Source organism: Meles meles, chromosome 18 (genome assembly GCF_922984935.1).
Source record: "Meles meles chromosome 18, mMelMel3.1 paternal haplotype, whole genome shotgun sequence".
NCBI classification, from domain to species: Eukaryota; Metazoa; Chordata; class Mammalia; order Carnivora; family Mustelidae; genus Meles; species Meles meles.
In genome coordinates, this window is record NC_060083.1 from 15,191,753 (window position 1) to 15,213,082 (window position 21,330).

Sequence of the window (21,330 nt, forward strand, 5' to 3'; positions counted from 1 at the left end):
CATACAGTGTTACATTAGTTTCAAAAGTACAATATGTAGGCAAAATCTTCATGACATTGGTTTTGGCAAAAGATCATCCGGGTAGGACACTAAAGGCAACACCAGGAAGAACAGACAAATGGGGCATCATAATAAATAAATAAATAAATAAATAAATAAAAATGCTTTTGTGCACCAAGGACGCCATTTGAGAGAAGGAAAATATTTTCTCCCACAGAATTTCCCTCTTCTGTGGGAGGAAATATTTGCAAATCACGTATCTGATAAGGGATTGATATTCACAATATATAAAGAACCTCCTAACTCAATGACAACAAAATCGAACAGCCCAATTAAAAACTGGGCAAAGGGCTTGATGAGACAGTTCTCCAAAGAAAATACCCAACGAGCCAACAAACATGTAAAGATGTCACACTCATTAGGAAAATGCAAATCAAAACCACGAGACCACTTTGCACACTTAGTATGGCGACTCCCCAAACCACACACAATAGCAGATTTCAGAGAAGACGAGGTGAGACGAGAGCCCTCGCGTGCTCTCTGTGGGAGGGTGAGCTGGCGCGACCTCGGACGTCAGCCCTGGCATGGGCAGTGTCCGACCCCTTTCCCCGGGGTCTGCACCCAGAAGAGGGGGAGCCAGAGCTTGGAGATGAGTTTGCAGGCCCATGTTCATGGCCACATGATGCACAGGGGCTGCAGGCTGGACGTGCCCCGAGTGTCTGTCCATCGGGGGTGATGGTCAACGAAGGGTGGTCTGTGCACACTACCGATTGCGATCCCGCCGCCTGCGCCACAGGTGAGCCCGGGGGACACCAAGTGAGCGAATCCCATCACAGGAGGACACATGCCGCGTGGTCCCAGGCAAGAAGCCCACGGCTCGGTGAGATTTAGGGACAGCGAGCAGGATGGAGAGGACACATTCCTTCCTACAGGTGGCTGTCACCTGAGGGGCACTGTGTGACAGAAAACAGGAAGCAGGCCAGGCCACTGACACAGAAGGAGGGGCCGGACCCCATGGGCACAGAGACCCACGCACGTCCCCACGGCGTGGTCACTTCCGTGGCCCGTCTGCACCCCCGTAGGCCTGCAGGGCACGTGATGTGCATGTGCAGTGCGGTCCCCGGGCCCTTGACCCTCGGCAGAATACGAAAGGGGTTTCTGGACATGGGCCGCCAGTGCGGAGGCCAGGAGGCCGTGCTGCGCCCCCGGGGCAGCCCAGTGGGGCGGGGCGGGCGGGTGTCCGTGGTGGCCCCCTGCGAGTGACGTCGCCATCCAGCAGCCAATGCCTCGGGGTAACCCTCCACCCCTCTGCCTGGCCGAAGAAATGGACACACATTCAAAAGGCACAACTTGGGGAAACACGTTGGTAGCAAGCGCGTCCCAGCCCCCTGAGCCGCATGCACTCTGGAAATGCGTCCCGACCAGGCTAGTGCTGATGACGAGTGACAAGCGCGCTCCGGGCCGCAGAGGAACATGCGGAGGATCGCACCGAGGAACACCCAGAGGCTTCAACCGCAGGGCAGAGAGCTTTGCTTTCTGCTGCCCCGTCGTCTGCCTGCTACTGAGCCGGCGGTGGAGAAAGAGCCGGAAGGATGCCTCGCGCTTTCTCCGAGGCCCTGGATAGGACAGGGGCCCTAATCCCCAGGAGCCCGAGTCCGTGGGCGCGGGTGTGTGTGCCCCGTGTGGGCCTGGGGCACCGGAGGCCGCAGAGGGGGGGTGCGTCACAAGGGCTTTCTTTGGTCCTCAGGCAATTCATTCCTTCTAAGAAAAGGAAATGGGAAGACAGGTTTCGTGTCCAGCCTCGGGGCCGTTGATCATCCGATGACCGTGGGGTCTGCTGCTTGGCCTGCAGCTTCCCAGGCTAGACAAAGGCAGGCTGGGCCACACCGCCCGGCCAGCTGCGAGCCCAGAACAAAACCACAGGCGGCCGCACAGTGTGGCGGCCTGGGAAAGACCTACCTTGGCCTGCGAGGGGCTGCCCTGCCCTTTGATCTCTCCTGAGACCCAGTCCTGGGCCCCAGGTCAGAGGATTTCACTGCACACTCCCCCCCCCACCCCGCAGAAGGAGCAGGTGAAGAACAGAACGGCCAGACAGTGGCCCCCCTTGACTGGCTCCTTCCACGCTGCTGCTGGGCTGCACTGTTGATGGCTCCCGCGCCAGAGGGGGAGCTGCGGGCCCTGCAGCGGCAGAGGCCCTCAGGGGTGGGTCCATGCCCTGCAGAGGCCCTTGGACAGGCCAAGCTTGGACAATGAAGTCTGCCCTGCTCCGGGCGGGCTTCAGGGGCCGCAACATTCTTCAGCCGCTGCTCCGGTGAAGCCGGCCTGCGCCTCTGAATATCTAGGACACCCCCATGCCCCACGGCTGAGAGATCGGGGACGTCTGTCCACTCTCTGTGGGTGAGCCGGGCTCCTGTCAGACGCCAACGGGCCCCCTGTTTCCCTTGTCGCCTTGATTCACCCACATGGCGTCATGTCAAACAGCAACAACTATGTGCAGCCTTCAGAGGGAATCCTGGTCCAGCCTCAGGGAAATACCACAGGTGAGACAGGCAGAGAAGGAGGGAGGTGTGAGGGAAGAAAGATAACTCTCTTGAGAGCTCTGAGCTCCCAGTACTTGCAGATTTGCAAATGAAAAGATGTCCTCTGAAGCCAGAGTGCCCTCCAGGTCAGGAAGCTTTTAACTAAAGAAGTTAGGGCTGTGTTAGGACCCAAACCCAAAATAGGTCATTAAAACCAGCACCAGACTGTTTGTTTGCTTTGGCTCTTGTGTTTGCACGTCGCCTGCACTCTGCTCATTTGTATGCTTAAAATAAGATTTGATGGTGCAAAGCCCATTTCCTGCTCTCCGCGGTGGCTGGCCCGGGGGACTGCTGATAGAGAGGGGTAGGGTGCCCAGCCCAGATCTGCTGCTGACCCTCTGGTCACTGGTAATGTGCGTCCATCACTCAGGTGTGCTGGTCCTTACGTGTAGAACAGGGCTCATGACCACATCCTTGGTCTGGTGGTGTGGTCCGCTTTTCTCCTCCTTTTTCACCAGAAGAGAGTGGGGTAAGGAAAGTGCTTAGTTTGGGCTCGCTGGCATCTGCGGGAACACACACTGAAAATCATCTCTGTAATCAGCACCTGCTCCTGCTTCTGGACACACGATGAAGGACGGCTGTCCCGGAAGGCTGGGATAACATGCAAGTGTGTGCCCGTGTGTGTACAGACCAAGAGAATGTTCTGTTCTCGGGTGAGAGGGATGGCGGGATCCCCGCCTTGGCGGGCCCTCCTTCCAGGTCCCATGGGCCACAGACGGGCATGATGGGAAGAGCAGTGTTTCCTGAGTTGCAGTGGGAACTCACCAGGACTCTCCAAGAGCTGGGTCCCATGTGTATCCTTCCCCAAAAGTGACTGTGGGGTGTGCTCCCTGGTCTCTGAAGAGATGCCCCCCAGCTTCGGTCTGGAGAGCGTGTCCCAGTGACCAGAGCAGCTCAGCGTCCACACATCTGGGGGGCCCAGGGGGCAGGGGCCGAAGCTCTGCCCCTGCCGAGCCGCTGGCGGCCACGTGGGCCCCCAGTGCCAGACCCGAGCCTCCTCCTCCCGGGGTCAGGTGCAGCAGGGGTGAAGTGTGCGGACCAGAGTGCGAGGGGCCGCAGAGGGGAAGACCATGGCACCCTGCTCACCCAGCTGTGGCAACAGGGAGGCTTGCACAGAGGGCGCGGAGGACACTGGGGCTGCTCAGGTGGCTGAGCCCGCGGCTGGCTCGGCCTCTGCAGGGAGGCTCCCCGGGCCCCAGGCAGCGACTGCTTATCCCCACCCTGCACTGGGCTGAGTACTGCCCTGGCCACAGGCACCAGCCCGAGAAACACCCTGCTCACGCGGACGGCTTTCATGTGACCCAGGAAAGGGACCAAGGCCAAGGAGAAGAGTCCCCCCAGGTTGCCATGGCAACGCGGTCCTGGCTCAGCTGCCACAAAGCAGCAGCCCTGCCCGCCTCACCCTTGGCCATCTTGTTGAGAACCATGTCGATCAGGACGTAGGTGCTGCTCCTGCCTGCGCTGTTGCTGCCAACGGAAGGGGAGACGTGAGAACACCGCCGGCCATGGGACCCCCATGTCCAGCAAAGCCAGGGACAGTGTATTTCCCTCCGCGTTTGAGTGAGGCTCACGAGGGGAGAGGGAGACTTGATTTGGAGAGAAAGACGAAGAAAGTGGGATGAGGAAGAGTAACAGGATGGGAGGGGGAGAAGGAAGGGGAAGAGGAAGGGGAGGAGGGGTAGAGGGCAGAGAAGTGGAGGAGAGAGAGAATGGGAGGAGAAAGGGAAGAGGGGGGAGGAGAGGAAAGAGAAAGAGGAGGGTTGGGGTGGAGGAGGAAAGGGAAAAGGACAGGGGAGGGGAAGAGGAAGAAGGGGAGGAGGAGGAGAAAGAGGAGGGAGAGGGAGGAGGAAGGGAATGAGGGGGAGGAGGAAGGGGTGAAGGAGGGGGAAGGGGATGAGGGAAGCTGAAGGGAGGGGGAAGAGGAGGAGGAAGGGGAGAAAGGGGAGGAAGGCCGGCGGGGAGCTGATCAGCGGCAGAGGGATTAGCTGTGTGTTTGTACAGATTTGATCCTGTCTCCCCTTTTCCTCCCTCTCTGGCCAAAGACATGGTCGGTTTCGTCAGAATAAACAACACATGAGTCTGGCTGGGTCCGTGCTGAGGGTGTCTGCACTGGCGGTGAGCAATGTCACCCCAGCTGTGACTGCAGCGTCCCTGGGAGAGGGCAGCAGCCCTCAGAGGGCAGGGAGGGCCCTTTCTGGGGAAGGCAGCTGCTTTGTGAGGCGTGAGAGCGTGTCTCCCCTCACCAAGAGGCCATGAGTTCCCACTCCCAAAGCAGCTGCTAGATGGGGACTGTCACATGCATACTCCTAGCTGAGGTGGTCGTACCCACTTCAGGATCAGGAATTATGTGACCACGGTCCCGGGAGAGCTGGCAGGGCCTTGGGTGGCCTTTGTGGGAAAGTCTCACAGGCTCTGGCTTTACCAGACCCTCAGACCCATGGCTGGAAAAGCTGCGGGGACCCGCAGGGTCTGTGCATGTGGGGAGCTCGCTCACCGCCCCGTCCGTGCTGCTCCCCAGGTGACACCTAGCTGTCCTGGTTTGGATGGGCCTCCTTCCCAAGGCTGCTCGGACACCCGCACACACTGGCCACTGCTGCGGCCGCGGGGCACCTGTGCCTCCAGCCTCTTCTCTCTGCTCTCCGAGGGCCCCAGACCACGGCTGGCTCAGGTCCTCATCACAGACCCCAGGGATGCACATGGACACACGCAGGGACATGCCACGTGCACTGGCACAGACACACTCACACACCAAACACACACACATGCACCTGACACACACACACAGAGGCATGAACCCACGCACACACACGGCACACACACACACACACTCAGACACGTACCCAACACACACACACATGCACACACACACGGAGGCAGGCACCCGACAGACACAGAGATGCACACAACAGGCACACTCATACACAGACACACATCTCACAGGGACATGCACACACCTGACAAACACACTCACAGGCACACACCTGACAGACACACACCCGACAGGCACACTGACACACGCACACACACGTACACTTCCCCACCGCACGGACAGACTGGGTGTCTGATCCTTGGAGAGCTCCTTTCTATCCCAGCAGAAGGGAACGTGCTGTAAGACACTTCCACAAATCGGAGCACGGTTCTCTACCCCAAGGAGGTGGGTGTGAGGCCCTGACGAGAGGGCACCGTGACATGGCCTTCTGGTGGGAACTCTGCTTGTCTGTGTGGGTCCAACGGGCTTGAGGAGCCCCCGGGTTTTACTCCATGGCCAGACTCGCATCCTAAGCTGGGTGAGGCCAACCCTGTGCTAATTCCCGACTCTGCCCCTGCTCCCGACGGGCCCCAAGCACGTCCCAGCCTCTCGGTTCCAAACCTCAGCTAAGTGAGCTGGCGGCGGAGACAAGGCCACGGATGGAAAACACCATCCCATGGTGTTTGTGTGCGGGCAGCGTGCGGGCCTGAGAACAAATGGGTGTGAGGACATGCGTGTGTGGTGGCGGCCCAGGCGGGTGGACCAGCCCAGCGGGGCACAAGCAGCCGTCTACAGCCTGGTCTCCTTCAGCAGGGCCATTAGCTGTGCGTGTGAGGCAGCAAGAAAGCTCAACATGGGAATGTAACTGTGACTCCTTCTCAGGTAGCGAGCAAGGGGCAATTCGCGTGAGGAGTGGTACTTGCCTGCAGTGAACAATTATTGGACAAGAACGGCCCCTGTAGCTCTTGTTTACTTTTCTGAAATAAAAAGGGACAGAAATCATGGTTATGCACTATGACTCCTGTCTTCGGTTTTGCAGACAAAGTCCTAAGCCCACACCAACAACTGCGTCTGTGACATCGTTTTGCAACCGTAGCCTCTTTTAACAAAGAGAATCAAAATTACACACACATTTTCAAAGATTTATTTTTCTGTTCAATATCAAGGGATTAAACAGAGCTTTAAAAGCAGTTCTTACATTTCCACACTTCCCCTTTCCCAGCAGGAACCCACAGCCTCTGTCACCAGCCTGTCCCACTGCCCCATCTAAGGCTCCAGTCACCTGGGCTGCTTAGTGGCGATGGAAATATCTAGATTCCTTGCTAAAATGTTTGAGTTCTTGGGGTGCCTGGGTGGCTCAGTGGGTTAAGCCACTGCCTTTGGCTCAGGTCATGATCTCAGGGTCCTGGGATCGAGCCCCACATCGGGTTCTCCACTCAGCGGGGAGCCTGCTTCCCCTTCTCTCTCTGCCTGCCTCTCTGTCTACTTGTGATCTCTCTCTCTGTCAATAAATAAAAAAAAAAATTAAAAAAAATAAAATGTTTGAGTTCTGCCATTTATGCACCAAGTTTCTTACACCCTAGACATCATACTGGAACGTAACACAACTATCATCTCCAGCATCTCACAGGGCCTCTTGGCTCTGTCCATCGGTGGGAGCTCTACATCGCTAAGAAACCACAGTGGAGACAAGTAATTCCTTTGTATGTATATGTGTGTGTTTACAAGCAACTCTGCTGTGCAGATTTTAGACCACAGTTTAGAAAAATTAACAACAACATAGATTATTTTGTCACCGAGCCCTAAATCAAAGCAAAGCACCGATTTCAAACGCACTGTATGAACTCCAAGTTTGTCGGAAGTCAGTGAAGCATGAAACAACTAAGCGTGTTTACGAAGTGCTTCGGAATTCTCAATAAAATATTTCTGCAGAGAAAAAAGTCAGTGGAATAACGTGTGCGGGGCTGTGTTCTAAAATACTCCCTATGAATTTCTACAGTGTATGACATGAAGCAAAATTGAAAACAAATGACAGTGCAGAAAAAAAAAATCTTTTTCCTTGCACCAGACATGGGAAAACGTCACCGTTCTTTGTAAAGTCTTGCTGCCCAGCACGGGGTCAGCTGGAAGCTCATATTCTCTCAATTGGTGGCCTCGTCCTGAAATCCCAGAACTGAGGGGTCGGGAGGTGGGGGTTGTGTGCAGTAGGGAGCTGGCAGACCGCCCAGGCACCCAGCACGTGTTTCCACGTCCACCCCCAGAGCAGAGCTGGCTGCTCCTAGTTCCTGTACGGGCTGAACAGAGTGAGGTCCACACGGCCCCCCAAAAACAAAGGGGTACCTGGGTGCAATGCACCCCAAAGATGGGCCATGCCGGAAGCCACTGGGGTAGCCCTTGATCAGGGCTGCCTCCCGCACTGTGTGGAACGTGCAGACCACCCAAAACCATCTTAAAAATGAGAAGACCCAGAAACGTGGAGGAACAATTGCTGAGGATCCCTGTGACCACATCGCTATTTCTGCTGGAGCTTTTTCTCACTTGTGAGGTCATTGCAGTGTAAGAGTTTAGCGGGAAGGTGAAGAAGGTACGAGTGCACTCATTAAAATCAGCAGCGGGCCAGGATGCCCAGAAGATTCTTGGACCTTTGTGAATCAAATGGATTGGAAAATAAATCTCTTAATTTCTCCTTCTAAAGCCTCCTACTCTTTGGGTCACCTGGCCAGCTCAGTTGGTGGAGTGTGCGACTCTCAGGGTCGTGAGTTCGATCCCCAGGTGAGGTGTACAGATTACTTAAAAATTAGGGAAAAAAATCTTCAAACTCCCATTCTTAACTCAGGTTGTAAAGGCAACATGAGCTTTAGGTCTGACGAAATGGACGCCAAACCCACAGGATGAACCCCAGACGTGAGCAACGAGAGGCCCGCTGGCCCCCACCCAGGCTGTGCGCATGGCCGCGGACCTGGCGTTTGCCTGCGTGTGTATGCACACACGGTGCGTGCACGTGCCAATCAAGCAAGCCCAGGCTCAGACTCGATCTGTGGAAGGTTCATTCCTACAGGCCTTTTAGTTTCAAACACAAGGTTTTACTAGAAATCTCTTGGTCACTGGATCTTTTCGATGCGAACATTCTGGCCGTTTCCTACTTGGCAGTCCAGGCTGGGTTTAAAACGACTCTACCCAACGTTTGCCTGCTCACACATGGCTCAGTCTCCAGGTTTGGGGCATTTTTTCTGATGGGGCCGAGCATGGAACTAGTACATTAAAAAGAAAGAAAGAAAGAAAGAAAGAAAGAAAGAAAGAAAGAAAGAAAGAAAGAACGAGCCCCCAGATTCCCTTGTTTAGACTGTACCGGTTTCAGAAAACAGTCACCATAAGGGGCTAGGAGAGCATCAACATCCCGTTTATAGCTGGTCAGCCCCATTTCTGGCAAAGTGCTTTGAGGATAACTGCTCTTAGAGAGGACGGTGTTCTCTAGTAAGTGCCCCTGTGGTCCCTGCTCTTATGTGACAGAATAGAGAGCTGCTTTCTCTGGTGGGCGGTGACAGGCCAACTCAGCTGGACCCAGGGAGGGCTCACTGCGGTTTAACCCTCCACGCTGACCCCGCCCTGGCTTAACATATTTACGAACAGCTAGGAGTCCAGCGTGCATACAGCTTGCTGCCCGGTGGAGAGTTTTATTTACAAAGAATCAGAAGCTTGTATCGTTACAACGTAAGACATCACAAATAGGAAAGTAACAGCATCACACAGTCAATAGAAGCATTCACCTGGTCGACTCCAGACAGAGGCGCAGGGTGTTCATGCAGATAAGCGATACACAGCTGTCTTGTTTGACTCGATTAGAACAAATCAGCAGTCGGCGAAAGGTTGCAAACGTTCGGAAAAATGGATATTATATATATTTCAGCAGGAGGAATTCACTGAGAAAGAATGATTAGCAATACAAACCAACCCCTTAGGTCCCTGAGAAGGAACCATCATGCAACCAACAGCTAGCCATGGTCAGAGGTCATTAGAGGCTCAGAAAAGGGGCTTCCCACACTGGCTTGCAGCAGAGTCACAGCTTCCAATGATCACTTTTGTGACTATGCAACTGGGCTCAGCTGCAACATCACAAAAATAACACTGGCCACCACTCACGAGCTGGCAAAGTAAGGGTCTGTCCATTTCTACAGGGGTCAGCGTTGTGAGTGCCGTTGCGTACAGCAAGAAGGGAGAGACTCAGAGACACAGAGGGAGAGAGAGATAATTTTTTTTTAAAGATTTTATTTATTTATTTGACAGAGAGAGACCACAAGCAGACAGAGAGGCAGGCAGAGAGAGAGAGAGGGAAGCAGGCTCGCTGCCGAGCAGAGAGCCCGATGTGGGACTCGATCCCAGGACCCTGAGATCATGACCTGAGCCAAAGGCAGCGGCTTAACCCACTGAGCCACCCAGGCGCCCCGAGAGAGAGAATTTTTAAAAGCAAAGCCCTCGGGTGCCTGGGTGGCTCAGTGGGTTAAAGCCTCTGCCTTCAGCTCAGGTCATGGTCTCAGGGTCCTGGGATCGAGCCCCGCATCAGGCTCTCTGCTCGGCAGCGAGCCTGCTTCCCTCTCTCTCTCTCTGCCTGCCTCTCTGCCTACTTGTGATCTCTCTCTGTCAAATAAATAAATTAAAAATTAAAAAAAAAAGAAGCAAAACCCTCACATGTGATGCTGATTATCTCTTGGCTTCAGCGGCTTCCCTTTAAAGTGGAAATGTGCTCCCTCTGGGCTCCTGAACTGTGTAATCACACATCTCAGTGCCTGACGCACCCTGGCCAGAGCAGGGGAAGGCGGGGTGCATGGTCGGGGATGGGGTTGGCGGGGGGACCCCGCATAAGGTGACCAGTGTCTCTGGAAGCCAATGCCCCTTTCTGATTGCTGACTTTTGGGAGGTTCTTCTACCCAGAAAACCCCAAAGCGGCAATCTGTGCCTGAGCACGATGCCTCTGAGAATGCGGTGGCTGCTGCCCACCATCCAGAGAGTCCATGACAGGCAGGCTGGTCTGGAATACTGGGCGGTGCCGAGTCAGGCAAGCCCGCAAAGCTTTTGATTCTAATAGACTGGCACATTTCACCTGAACAAAAACCTCCCGGAGCCTTATTTCCCAAGCTTCCGGGGAGGGGGAACTTGGGGCATCCGTGTTTCTTGGAGCAGGTTGTACGCACTGAGGGCTGGTCGTGTATTGTTCCATTCCATATAGGGATATGGATTTCCATGTCCACCCATAGCATACATGTGCGAACACTGGGTGAGCATAAAGACGAAGCTGGTCTCTCTTTGTAGCCACGTCCTTTGGCCAGTAATGACTCCTTCCCAAGACGCTATCTCAGGAAATGCACTCTAGGTCAGATTCTTAGGTAGCCCACGTTTAGAAAGAATGATCAGCCTGAAACCCCACTGTCTCACGTGACATGGCCACAGACTCAAGGGTGGTAACTGCTCGGATATCAATCCCTCTGGGGTGGGGAACCACGCTGGACTAAGGTGCACTTTATTTCCTAGTTCGTTGTTCTGGATGTCTGCCTGCTTTTGCAATGAGGCAGGTTTCCCACTGGTTAAGCGTGAGAGGGGTCTGCAGAGCCAAGAGCTCGGGCACCGTGCTGCTCAGCACCTGCCTCGCTGGGTGGCTGCTCATTCTTGACCTCTATAGGCAACAGCTAGTGCTGGCCCCCATTACCAACTAGTCCAATGGACAAGCCAAGCTTCCATTCTGAATTCCCCCCTTTTTTGCCTTGTCAATAGCTTCCTGAAAGATGGAGTCTGGCATTCATGTCAACAGCTCAGTAACCACCCTCTAGCGCCAGACAGCCCCCTGGGCAGCTGGCTGGTGGGGCGTGATCAAAGACTGGATGTTTCCAGACTGTTGGCTTCCAAACTGCACTAGAACACACAGTCATGCACTAATTCCATCTGTGCTCTCCCCCAAGGTCTAAGGCCCCCCAGGCCAGATCTGGGCCCGCGCCTGTTACATCTCATTATCCTGTCCGACCAGAGATTATCCAAACTAAAACCCTGCCTTTTCCTCATCAATATCCTGCGAAGCAGGAACTTCAGGACTCCAGCACTTGGAGAATCTTATCAGAAACAAGGACCGCATTTCCACAATTCTAACATGGCTACATCCCCCCGTTTTAACTCCTGTAAAACCAGAAAACACCTTGCGGGTACTATGTACCATCATCGAAACCCCTTCCCCTCCCCCTCCTTTGTGTCATACGGAAGATATCGCTGACCCTGGAACAGCGCGGCTCTGAGCTGTGCTGGTCCGCTCACACCCGAATTTTTTTTTTTCCCTCGATAAATACAGGTCAGCACTGAAAATGTATTTTCTTTTCCTTGTGATTTTCTTCATGATGGTTTCTTTCCTCCGGCGTACTGTACTGCAGGACCGCAGGGCCCAGTACACCCAGCAACCAGGATGTGCCGACTGGCTTCTTGTGCCACTGGTGAGGCTTCTAGTCAACAGAGGCTTATTATAGTTATGTTTTGGGGGAGCCAAAAGTTAAACGTGTATTTTCCACGATGTCAGGGGGCTGGTGCCCCAAGCCCGTGCTGTTCAGGGGTCGACTGTATGTTTATGATCTATAAGTGCAGACAGATGGTGCGTTGTACAGCAAATGACCCCTTAGACACAGGAAACCTGGTGTTGGACCGCGCTCCCTCCTCTCACGCCTGCACTCCAATCATGTTACCCTGCTTGCAGGGCTGTTTGTCATACCTGCAGAAATCCAGGAGGGACCTCACGGAGGAAGGCACTCCCTGGTCATTCCAGCTCAGGAAGTGGAACTGGGTCATTGTGCGCATCTCCTTGCTTTGAAGGATCTTCAGGTAGAAGCTCCTGATGAGGAAATCCTCACACCAGCTGTGCTTGGAGACAAGATTCACCTGTACAGTAGGACGGGGAGGGGGGGCATTGGGAAGGTAAAGCATTGTCTGAGCACCATGGCATTCTGAGCAGCGAAGGGCGAACATTACCCGGACCACACATGGGTCAGCAGTGGCTGGACGGCCCCTCCTACCTTCTCAGTTTTAACTGCGTTTATGCAAACGATAACTGTGGGTTCTTAATATCACCCAGGTCCATTAGCCAAATTGTTAGAAAATTATGTTACAATCCAAAGTGATTCTAGCTTTCATCCTTTGTATCTCTAAGCCATCTAAACCTGCAAAAAAACTATGCTTTGGAACAGAAACACCAGTGGGTTCCACTGTACCTTAAATCTCACTGCAGGTGGTTATCACCTCGAGGTGGAGAGGAGACCAAGGGGTTTATGCAGACAGCGGGGCTGGGCGCTTCTCGGGGTCAAGGGCATGCTCAGTGGCCTAAAAGCCAGGACTCTGAGCTAGGGCTGGTCTTCACACCCCTACCCCCACGGGAATCTGCATTCTGACTGATGTTTAATGCAGAACATTAAACATAATGTGCTCATGCGCTCATGCGGGTTCATGTTGAGCTGCCCAAGTCGGCACAGTTCATCGTTGAAGTGGACAGAGTGTCCGGCAAGGGAAGGAGGCTCGAATCTGTGCTTCCACAGCCTTGAACGCCACAGGAGGCCACCGTACAGGCAGGCTCTTCCTACAACAGGCCCAGGAGCGTCTATTGCTCGGGGCCTGGCTCCATGGGCCTCCTTGGGACATAAATGTTTTTTGGTTCCTTCTGTCTGGATTTGGAACCCTAAAGCTTTAGAATTTATGCCAGAGCCTGGGGCGCCATAGCACGGCTGTTTGGAGGGTCTGGGGGTCCATGGACTGTGGGACCCTGGGGACGCCTGCTTGCCCACCTGCTCCTGTCCTCTGCGGGAGTACCTGGTAGACGTGGTAGAGGTTGGAGTCTTTGTCGGGCCAGGAATGGTAGCACTGCCGGACGCCATTCTCCGAGAGGGGCGTCAGCATCACGATGACCACGCAGCTGCTCTCCCACACCATGCAGACAGAGACAGAGACAGGCCACGGCCACCTCGTGACTACTGGGTCCTGCGTGACGCATGCAATCCCTGCGCTCCTTGACATGGGCCATGGGGGCTCATGCTCGAGCACTGCCCTCTCTTTGGCCACGCCTCCTCTGTGGCTGGCTTCCTGCCCCTGAATACACCCCGTAGCTTCCACGCTCCATAAAATATGAAAAACACACCACAAGTGGCTCATTCCACACCTTTTAAAATGTCTCGAGACCCACGTTCAGCCGTCTGGCCTCCCAGCTTTGGACCTTTGGAGGGAACCTTCTACCACACGGTACGGACAGGCAGCGTGGCCTCTGACACTGTCCCCAGCAGTGCCACTGGGGGCACGTCTGCTCCCACATGCAGTGCAGATGGAAACTGGATGGCACGACTGTTTTTTGGTCGTTGTCATTTTTCTGCATGACGAGAAAACCGTTTTTGCTGTGTGAAGCTGCCGTCCTATGGGAAGCAGACTCTGCTTACAGAGAGCCATGGCTGGGGTTTCATTTACCTCCACGGAATATGGCCACACTGGGCCACGAACACAATTCACAGTAGCCACGTTACGAGCCACAGCGAATGGATGGACACACATCCAAACATGGTGGAGGGCAGACACTGGGCCCTCCACAGGGCTTCCTCTCCAGCTCCCAGTCTGGTGGCTGTGGGCCTGCGTGTTAACCCTGTAGTGTCGTCACTGAGACTGAGACCGCTGGTTCTGTGGGCCACGCAGAGGCGGTGCCGGGGAGCGTGTCAGCCTGGTGAATTGCAGAGCCCGGACGAGCATGCTTTGCCTGTGGTGGGTTACGGGGACTTCACAGAAATATTTACAAGCAACTGCATTTCGGGGGTCTGCCCTCCTGCCCGCAGCTCCCTCCATCTGGTGACATTTCCCAAATGGGAAACAGCTGCTTCTGACCCTGGATCCAGATGAGGCCACCAACGTCGATGGAACACGAGCCTTCAGGGATGATTCTTGAGTATAAACGGGGCCGTGCTCGGAGGAACTGGGTCCCGCTTGCTGGAGAGCCTCTGCTCGGATGCCCCAGGGCCACTGCTAAGACCTGGGACGCCTCCATGGCATGGCTTCACGCACCAAGGCAGTGACCATGGCAGCCTCTGGTGTATCTGGTCCCTGCTGGCCTCTTCTTCGGCAATCGTGCACTGCAGAGTTGGGAGCAGTCCCAATGTCCTGTGCCACCACTGGCTGCCAGTCCCTAGGAGCCCGCCCCAGGCTTCTTCTCCGGGATGATGCAGCAGTTGAGCATGCCTGCAGTTCCAGGGGCACAGACGAGCCTAGTTAAAGCAGATGGAAAGAAACCGCCATGTCTCTTCATTCAAAGTCCATCTTGAAAACTAACTATTCAGCAAACCAAACTCTTTGAAAGCCCCACAGAGACCTGATGAAAGGAAAGCTGACCCATCCAAAATCGCAGGGAGCCCAGGTCACGTTCTCTGCCAGGCACCCGCTCCCTCAAGGCATAAAACTGCTCTCTGTACTTAGATCTCTTGTGATGTGTCCCTTTCTACCTTTGTTATCCTTGTTCTGTACTCATGCCTTTCTCCCACTGGCCCAGCATCTCTGAGAAGACCAGAGGCTGGTCTGGGCACAATTTCCACTCTCCCCGGCAGCCAGGACCATGCCTGGTTCTAGTGAGTGCTTGGCTAAAAACAACATGTGTGTTTAGAAGAGACCCCTTGAATATTTCTGTAAAAGGAAATAAAGAAAATCCTGTCAAAGGCAGGCCTGGAAGGAGGTTTCCCGGGACCTGCTCAATGCCAGAAAGGCTTTTTTGTTTTTCATTTTCTTAGCATGGGAACCATGTGCACGGGTGTTGGAGCCATGGGCACATGAGGCAGACAGCTCTTCTCGTGGGCGCTGTAGCCCCCACGGGCCTAACCGTGCAGCTCATTTCTGTGCTGGACTTACTTTTACAGCTTGAACAGAGATATCTGAAGTCTGGCCAAGATGAAGTTGACTCACATTTTAGGAGTCAGTTAATAAGGTTTAGTAACACTTGCGTTTTCGTCCTTAAGGGCTCACTGGTGTCTGTTGGCTCTACCGTGGTCTGAAACACATCCACAAGGGAAAAACAAGAGTCTGGGACACTTTCTGCAGTCGAGACCCCCAACCCACCCTCGGCCTCCCCGAACGCCAGGTCTGAGCACTGCAGCAGGCTTCCTGTGGTCACGGGCTCTGCATCAAGCCACTTTGAGGACAGGCGGGGAAACCTCTGTCGTGTCTTCCGCGCACAGCTCAGAACACACCCACCCAACCTGCTATTTGGCGCACAAGCACATCCGCATGGGCCTCCCTCAGCGATAAAGACACCGTCCACGCTGGCGGTGTGATGTTCGGTGCCGACATCCTGCGCCCCAGCCGGTCATATGGCCGCCATCCCACAGGCTGTACACGGCAGTCTTGACCTCTGAAATTCCCTCCTACCAGGCGTAAAGAAGGCATCTCAGTAAGAAATCCTTGTCGTGTCCCTGGAACGGGGTACACATTCTCTACGGAAGATAGCACGGCTCACTTAGCTGGAGGCTGCTGGACGCGAACCCTGGTCACGCAGGTGTTCCCAGAGCCAGGGCACACGCTTCCTGCCACGTCTGCGTCATCCAGTCCTGTGCAGTCCCTACAGGTTCTCATCACAGTGTTTGGACATCTAGAACGCTCCCTGGAGGAGGGAGAAAAGCAGGGTGGAGGTAGGTGAGGGAGGGGACAGAGGGAGGGGACAGGGAACCAGGAACACACTTAAAAGCAGAACAGCCAGGATGTTTGCAGCTGTGATCTGGAATACCAGCTGAAAAAGGAACTCAGGTGGCTCTGGGGGTGCCTGGGGGACTCTGTTGATGAAGCGTCTGCCTTCGGCTCAGTCGTGATCTCAGGTTCCTGGGATGGAGCCCTGTGTCCATAGGGCTCTCTGCTCCATGGGGAGCCTGCTTCTCGCTCTCCCTCCGCTTCTTTCCCGTTCATGCTATCTTGTTCTCTCTCAAATAAATAAATCTCTTTTTTTTTTTTAAAGGAGAGAAGACGACACTCAGGATATCTGTCTTTCACCGAGGCCCGCCCAAATGCGAAGGCTGATGAGAGGACTCAGGGCTCTCCGCTGTGCGTTCCCTATGCAGAGTCGCAAGTGCTTGGCAGATCAGGGGTTTCAAGCCCTACGTTGAGGGGAGGTGATGAACTTGTGTGTAGGGAGTCCGGTGAGACGATTTATCTGCGGTAAAACATCCTGGCATGTCCCTGGCATGGGACTGAAGGGGTTTTCCCAAGAAATGAACTCTCCTCAGTTCCTGTATTTCTTTTAATTTAACCCAACAATGTGCTTGAAAACCAGCCAGTCCCTAAGCTAACGGGGCTCTGGAGCCAATGTCCGCTTCCACAACTCCTCGCTGCCCCAGAAGCAGGAGACCCCTTCACACATGACCTAGAGGGTGTCCAGGGGGAAGACCAATGACAATGCATCAGGAGCATCACACAGCGATGGGGCTTTGGGGACAAGCTCAGACTCTCAGGTGGGGCCTCTGAGGACGGCTAGGAGTCCGACTTCTGACCTGAGCCCTGGTGTGATGTGGTCCCCTGAGGAAGAGGGACGAGGAGGCCACGGGGACCCTGGATCTGGGGGAGGCTGGGGCTGGCCCTGGGGACCAGGCTGGGGCTTCTCTGGACACTGGCTCCGCTCCTGCAGGCTTTGACGGTGATGCCTCTGACAGGGCCGTGTGTGGCCGGAGTGGACTGCCCAGGCACCAGCCTCCTCCCTCCCTCTGCTCTCCACCAGGCACAGGCCCAGGGCCTCCAGGGCAGGACAGATGCATGGACTCGGTCCCTGGCCATGTCTGGGCCCTGGGGACCTGCCGTATGCATGCTGCTCGCTTGGGCTTTGTTTGACTCTTCCTCCCGGGTCCCCTTCTCACCTCCTCCCCACAACCCCCAGCGGAAAGTGCTCAGGACAGGGAACCTTTGCCTTCTTGGGCTCTCCCATGGGATCATGGCAAGAACTGCGATAAATATAAACCTCTATTTAAACCCAGCCCATCCCTCTTGGGAAAGAGAGCGTGCCCCCGGTGAAGGCTTCATAATGGAGGACCTTTGGAAAGTGGGGGACAGGACTCAAAGGGAGGGCTTTCTTCTCGGTGACACGTTGCTAACCGTGTCTGTGTTTGTGTCCACCGTGCACCAGCGGGACCCCCTCTATGGGGTGGCCCTCTGACCTGGGCTGCAGACTCTGGGCCCCATCCCCACTTGCTGGCTGCTGGTTCCACCTGAAAGAGCTCATCTGTTTGGCGGGATGGGCCGGTGTCCTCTTGGCTGAGCCGCCCCATGGTGAACGGGGATGACAACCAGTCTGCAACCTGTGGAGAATGTCGCAGGTCCTGGGCCGGGAGGCTGCCGGTGCCCTGCTCTACCACTCCCATCTGCAAGTCGTCCTCTCGTATCTGAGCTCGGTGAACGGGGTGGCCTGACTTTCCGGTGGTGACGCATCAACGCGGCCACTGTGGAAAGGACCTGGTTTGGGCAGCTTCCCCTATAATACGAGAGGAGGGAGGACAGTCACCTGCCTCCTCAGATCAGGATTCCCTCGGGCCTGGGTGGGGAGAGAGAGAGTGTGTGCAGGTCTGCTGGGAGCTACACTGTGGCCATGGGAAGAGGGGGTACCCGTGGCAAGAATGGCAACTGGCCAAGTCCCCCAGGATGGCCCCCTCCTCCTGCTGCCCCGGCTGCCCACATCCCCGTCCCACAGAGATGTCTCTTCTGGGTGAAAGCTGTCCTCACGCTCCTCTGGAGATGTCTGGCATGGAGCTCAGCCCACGGGCTCCGGGCTCCAGGATGCCTTGGGGGGCCAGAGCTCACTGCCTGCAGCTCTGACATGCTCTGGGCCTCGAGAGCCAGTGACGCAGCACCTTCGTTGGCAGCAATGTGTTAACTATGAGAACGCCCACCGTCTCTGCGGGGAGGCTGCCTGCCTTGTGTTTCCGGGAGGGGACGCGCCTGGGAGCAGCGCCTCCCCCAGCATGACGCCGTCTTCCCTGCCGAGTATGGGCAGCAAAAAGCCTGAGTTCTGGAGATCTGGGTCTGCATTGTGCCCAGCCTCCAGCTGGCTGTGCGGACTCGGTGAAGTCGTTAGGGGCCCCGGGCTCCAGCCTTCTGGTAGAACAGGGACCACGATCTTCTCCCACTGCAGTCAAATAAACCTAGGATGCACCTTCTCTGTCGTTTTTACAAGCAGACTTAAGCAGCGTTAAGTACTCGTTGCCACCACTCATCCCAGAACGTTCCGTCTTCCTGAACGCAAACTGTCCCCGTTAAATACCAGCTCCATCCCACTCCCCTGGCGCCCACCCTCTGCTTCCTGTCTCCCTGGATTGGACTCCCTGCAGCCCTCCTACGGGGGCCCTGGGAACTCAGGTTCACCCTCGGTCATCAGGGGCGTTGGCGAAGGTGGTTGCCCGCAGCGCCGCCCAGGGTCGGGCACATAGTGAGTCCGCAGTGGGTTTTCCCTCTCTTCCTGCTCCTTTCCTTCCACTCCCTTGGACTCCAGAGCCGCCCGTGCATATGTGTGCGTGTCTTTCTCTCAAAGGAACCACGCAGGCCACACCACACAGTGGCGGACACCCTCCCGGATCAGGACGTGTGTTCCTGCCTCAGCGCTCGAACCAACAGATGGCTGGCTTCTCCCGCCTCCTCCTTCTCCTCTGCCCTCCAGTCCCGACGTTCCCCTCCCCACATGGCTCATCAACGCCCAAGCTTCCCGGTGTCTGTGGGCTGTCACAGGCTGTGGGACTGTCCGCTACTCCCTGCAAGTTAACTGAGCAGTCCTGGGGACTTGCACATTCTGGACATGCTGGGCCTGGCTTGGGCCCCCTCGCTGACGACCTCCCCTGCCCCCACCGCCCAGCAGCCTCTCTCTGGATTCCCGCAGTGGCCACGTGTCTGTCTCAGCAGCAAAGTGTTTGGTCTCAGCCAGTGCTCTTCTCTTAGTAATGCACGGAATAGTGTCCCCCATAGGTCACACACACCTGGAACCTGCGGACATGACCTTCTTTGGAAATAAGGCCTCTGCAGGTGTGTTCAGCACGATGTACACTGGCCAGAATGGACCCTTAGTCTAATGACCAGCGACCTTGGAAGAGGAGCAGAATTTGAGGCAGAAACACAGATATCCTGTGGGGGGTCACCCCGTGGATGGAGGCAGGGGGGTGCAATGTGTCCATGGCCAGAACCCCAGCCATGCTTGCTACTCCAGAAGCGGGAGACAGAGACACGAGCAGGTCCCCCCACAGAGGCTCCGGTTGGAACCAGTCCTGCCCACACCTGGTGTCAGGGCTTGTATGCGCTACTTTGTTAAGTCACGGCAGCCTTGGAGAAGCCGTGCCCCCACCTTCCTCGAGACCATGGCATCTAGCCTCAGGGTGTCTGGAGTCGAACCAGTTTCTTTATGATAGACTTCTCAGCGGCTTCGGTGTGCTGTTGTGTGCAATAATCCTGGAGTGTGAGCTGGTCACCTGCAGAGTCTTCTTGTCCTGGGACACCTGCTACCATTCAGATGGACACTGGCATGTTCTGAGCAGCATGACTAAGGCTGCGATCCCGCCCATGGTCATGTTTCTCACGTTGCTTCATTTATGATGGCTTCTTCTGTTCCTGAATGTCAGACCTCCAGACACTTTGGAGAGTGACCCACGCCCTGCAGGCCCTGGTGACATGACGTGGGTCACTCTGACAATTACCTCCATCTGGAACACGGGGCAAGAAAAACATCCCAGCGCTCACGCTCATGTGACCTGGGCAAAGCGGAGGCCTCTTCGTCTTCCGACAGCAAAGATTGTTTTAACACACACACAACCCTCTGGACGGGACCTGGTCCACGGTAAGTGGCTGTGGATGTGACCAGCTGTTACCGCTGGGAAATGTCCTTGTGCCTTCCAGAAGCCTCGCATGTGGGAAGCAATTGCCGGCACCTAACCGTTGTTAGAATCGGATGATGGGTCAAGGTTGAGGACTCCCTCCTCCCGGCGCACAACTTGGAATGTTCTCTGTCCCTCCTCCTGAGCATCAGAAGCCGGGGAGGCAGCTGGAATGGGATGGCAGCGGCACATCAGTGATGTTCTATGAGCAGAGCCATAATCTGTGGGCTCCCATGAGTCTCAGCTGAGCCTCTGCACGAAGGTCCCTCTGGAGCTGGTGTCCCAGGACCAGGTGGCCCATGGGTGCTGAGCTCCAAGCAGGGAGGCACCCCACGCATGCCACATGGCCTCTCTGGGTGTGACGTGGGAGAACGTCAGCGTCTCGTGGCTCGGGACCCACTGGTCCTCCCACCATCCTAACGTGAGTTTAGTGGCTCTGCACCGCAGTTACAGGTTTGGACAACAGAACCCTGAGGCTCCGTTGGTTTATTTTCTTCAGCAGCATAAAGGCTGCGAGGCAGAGCCCGGGGCTGCATGGACATGCTCTGATCTTGGTTCCAGGTGACGTCTGTGGTAAGCTATGGCACCCAGGATCAACACACTGAGAAGGCAGGGGTGCATGCGGGACCCTCCTCCAAGTTCTCCAGAGCCCCCCACGCTGGGCACGTGCCCTGCTGCAGGTGGGGAGGCTGCAGAGGGCCCACAGCACACTGGGGAGCAGAACAAGAGACTCTGGGGAACAGAAGCATGGAACCTGTCAGCCCAAGGAGGCCTTTACTCTTAGAACTGCCACTTTGGACGCCAGCTTCACCAGCTGGGGTCCGAGGTAACCCCATCTGAGCGCATGGCCATGCTGCCGGGGTGGGGGCTTGCCATCCTCCCAGGCACTCTGTCTGCTCGCCCTCTCACCTCTGTCCTCCACGGGTTCGGCTGGGCGGCTGGATGCCCCCACCAGGGCTGGGGACAGCAGCGTGCTTGATGCACAGGGGAGTTGGTTTGACCGTGCCACCTTGCAAAGCCCCTTCCCCCTTAGCTCTGTGGCATGGCAGAAGCTGGAGCAGGACGTGGGGGAAAAAGGGGAGGCCCCTCGCTCTCCTGTCTGCTCTCTGGGGCCTGTGCTCATGCTGGC

General features: G+C 55.7%; 1 protein-coding gene across 1 annotated transcript in view; it reads right to left on the reverse strand.

Annotated features, from left to right (window-relative positions):
• Positions 1 to 21,330, reverse strand: part of LOC123930003 (receptor-type tyrosine-protein phosphatase N2-like) — a 67,857-nt gene that overhangs the window by 14,970 nt on the left and 31,557 nt on the right. The window contains exons 8-11 of the mRNA XM_045986231.1: positions 13,159 to 13,278; positions 12,071 to 12,237; positions 6,252 to 6,305; positions 3,982 to 4,046 (exon numbers count right to left, since the gene is read on the reverse strand). Of these exons, the coding sequence (XP_045842187.1) occupies positions 3,982 to 4,046; positions 6,252 to 6,305; positions 12,071 to 12,237; positions 13,159 to 13,278 (406 nt within the window). The remainder of the gene's footprint in view (positions 1 to 3,981; positions 4,047 to 6,251; positions 6,306 to 12,070; positions 12,238 to 13,158; positions 13,279 to 21,330) is intronic.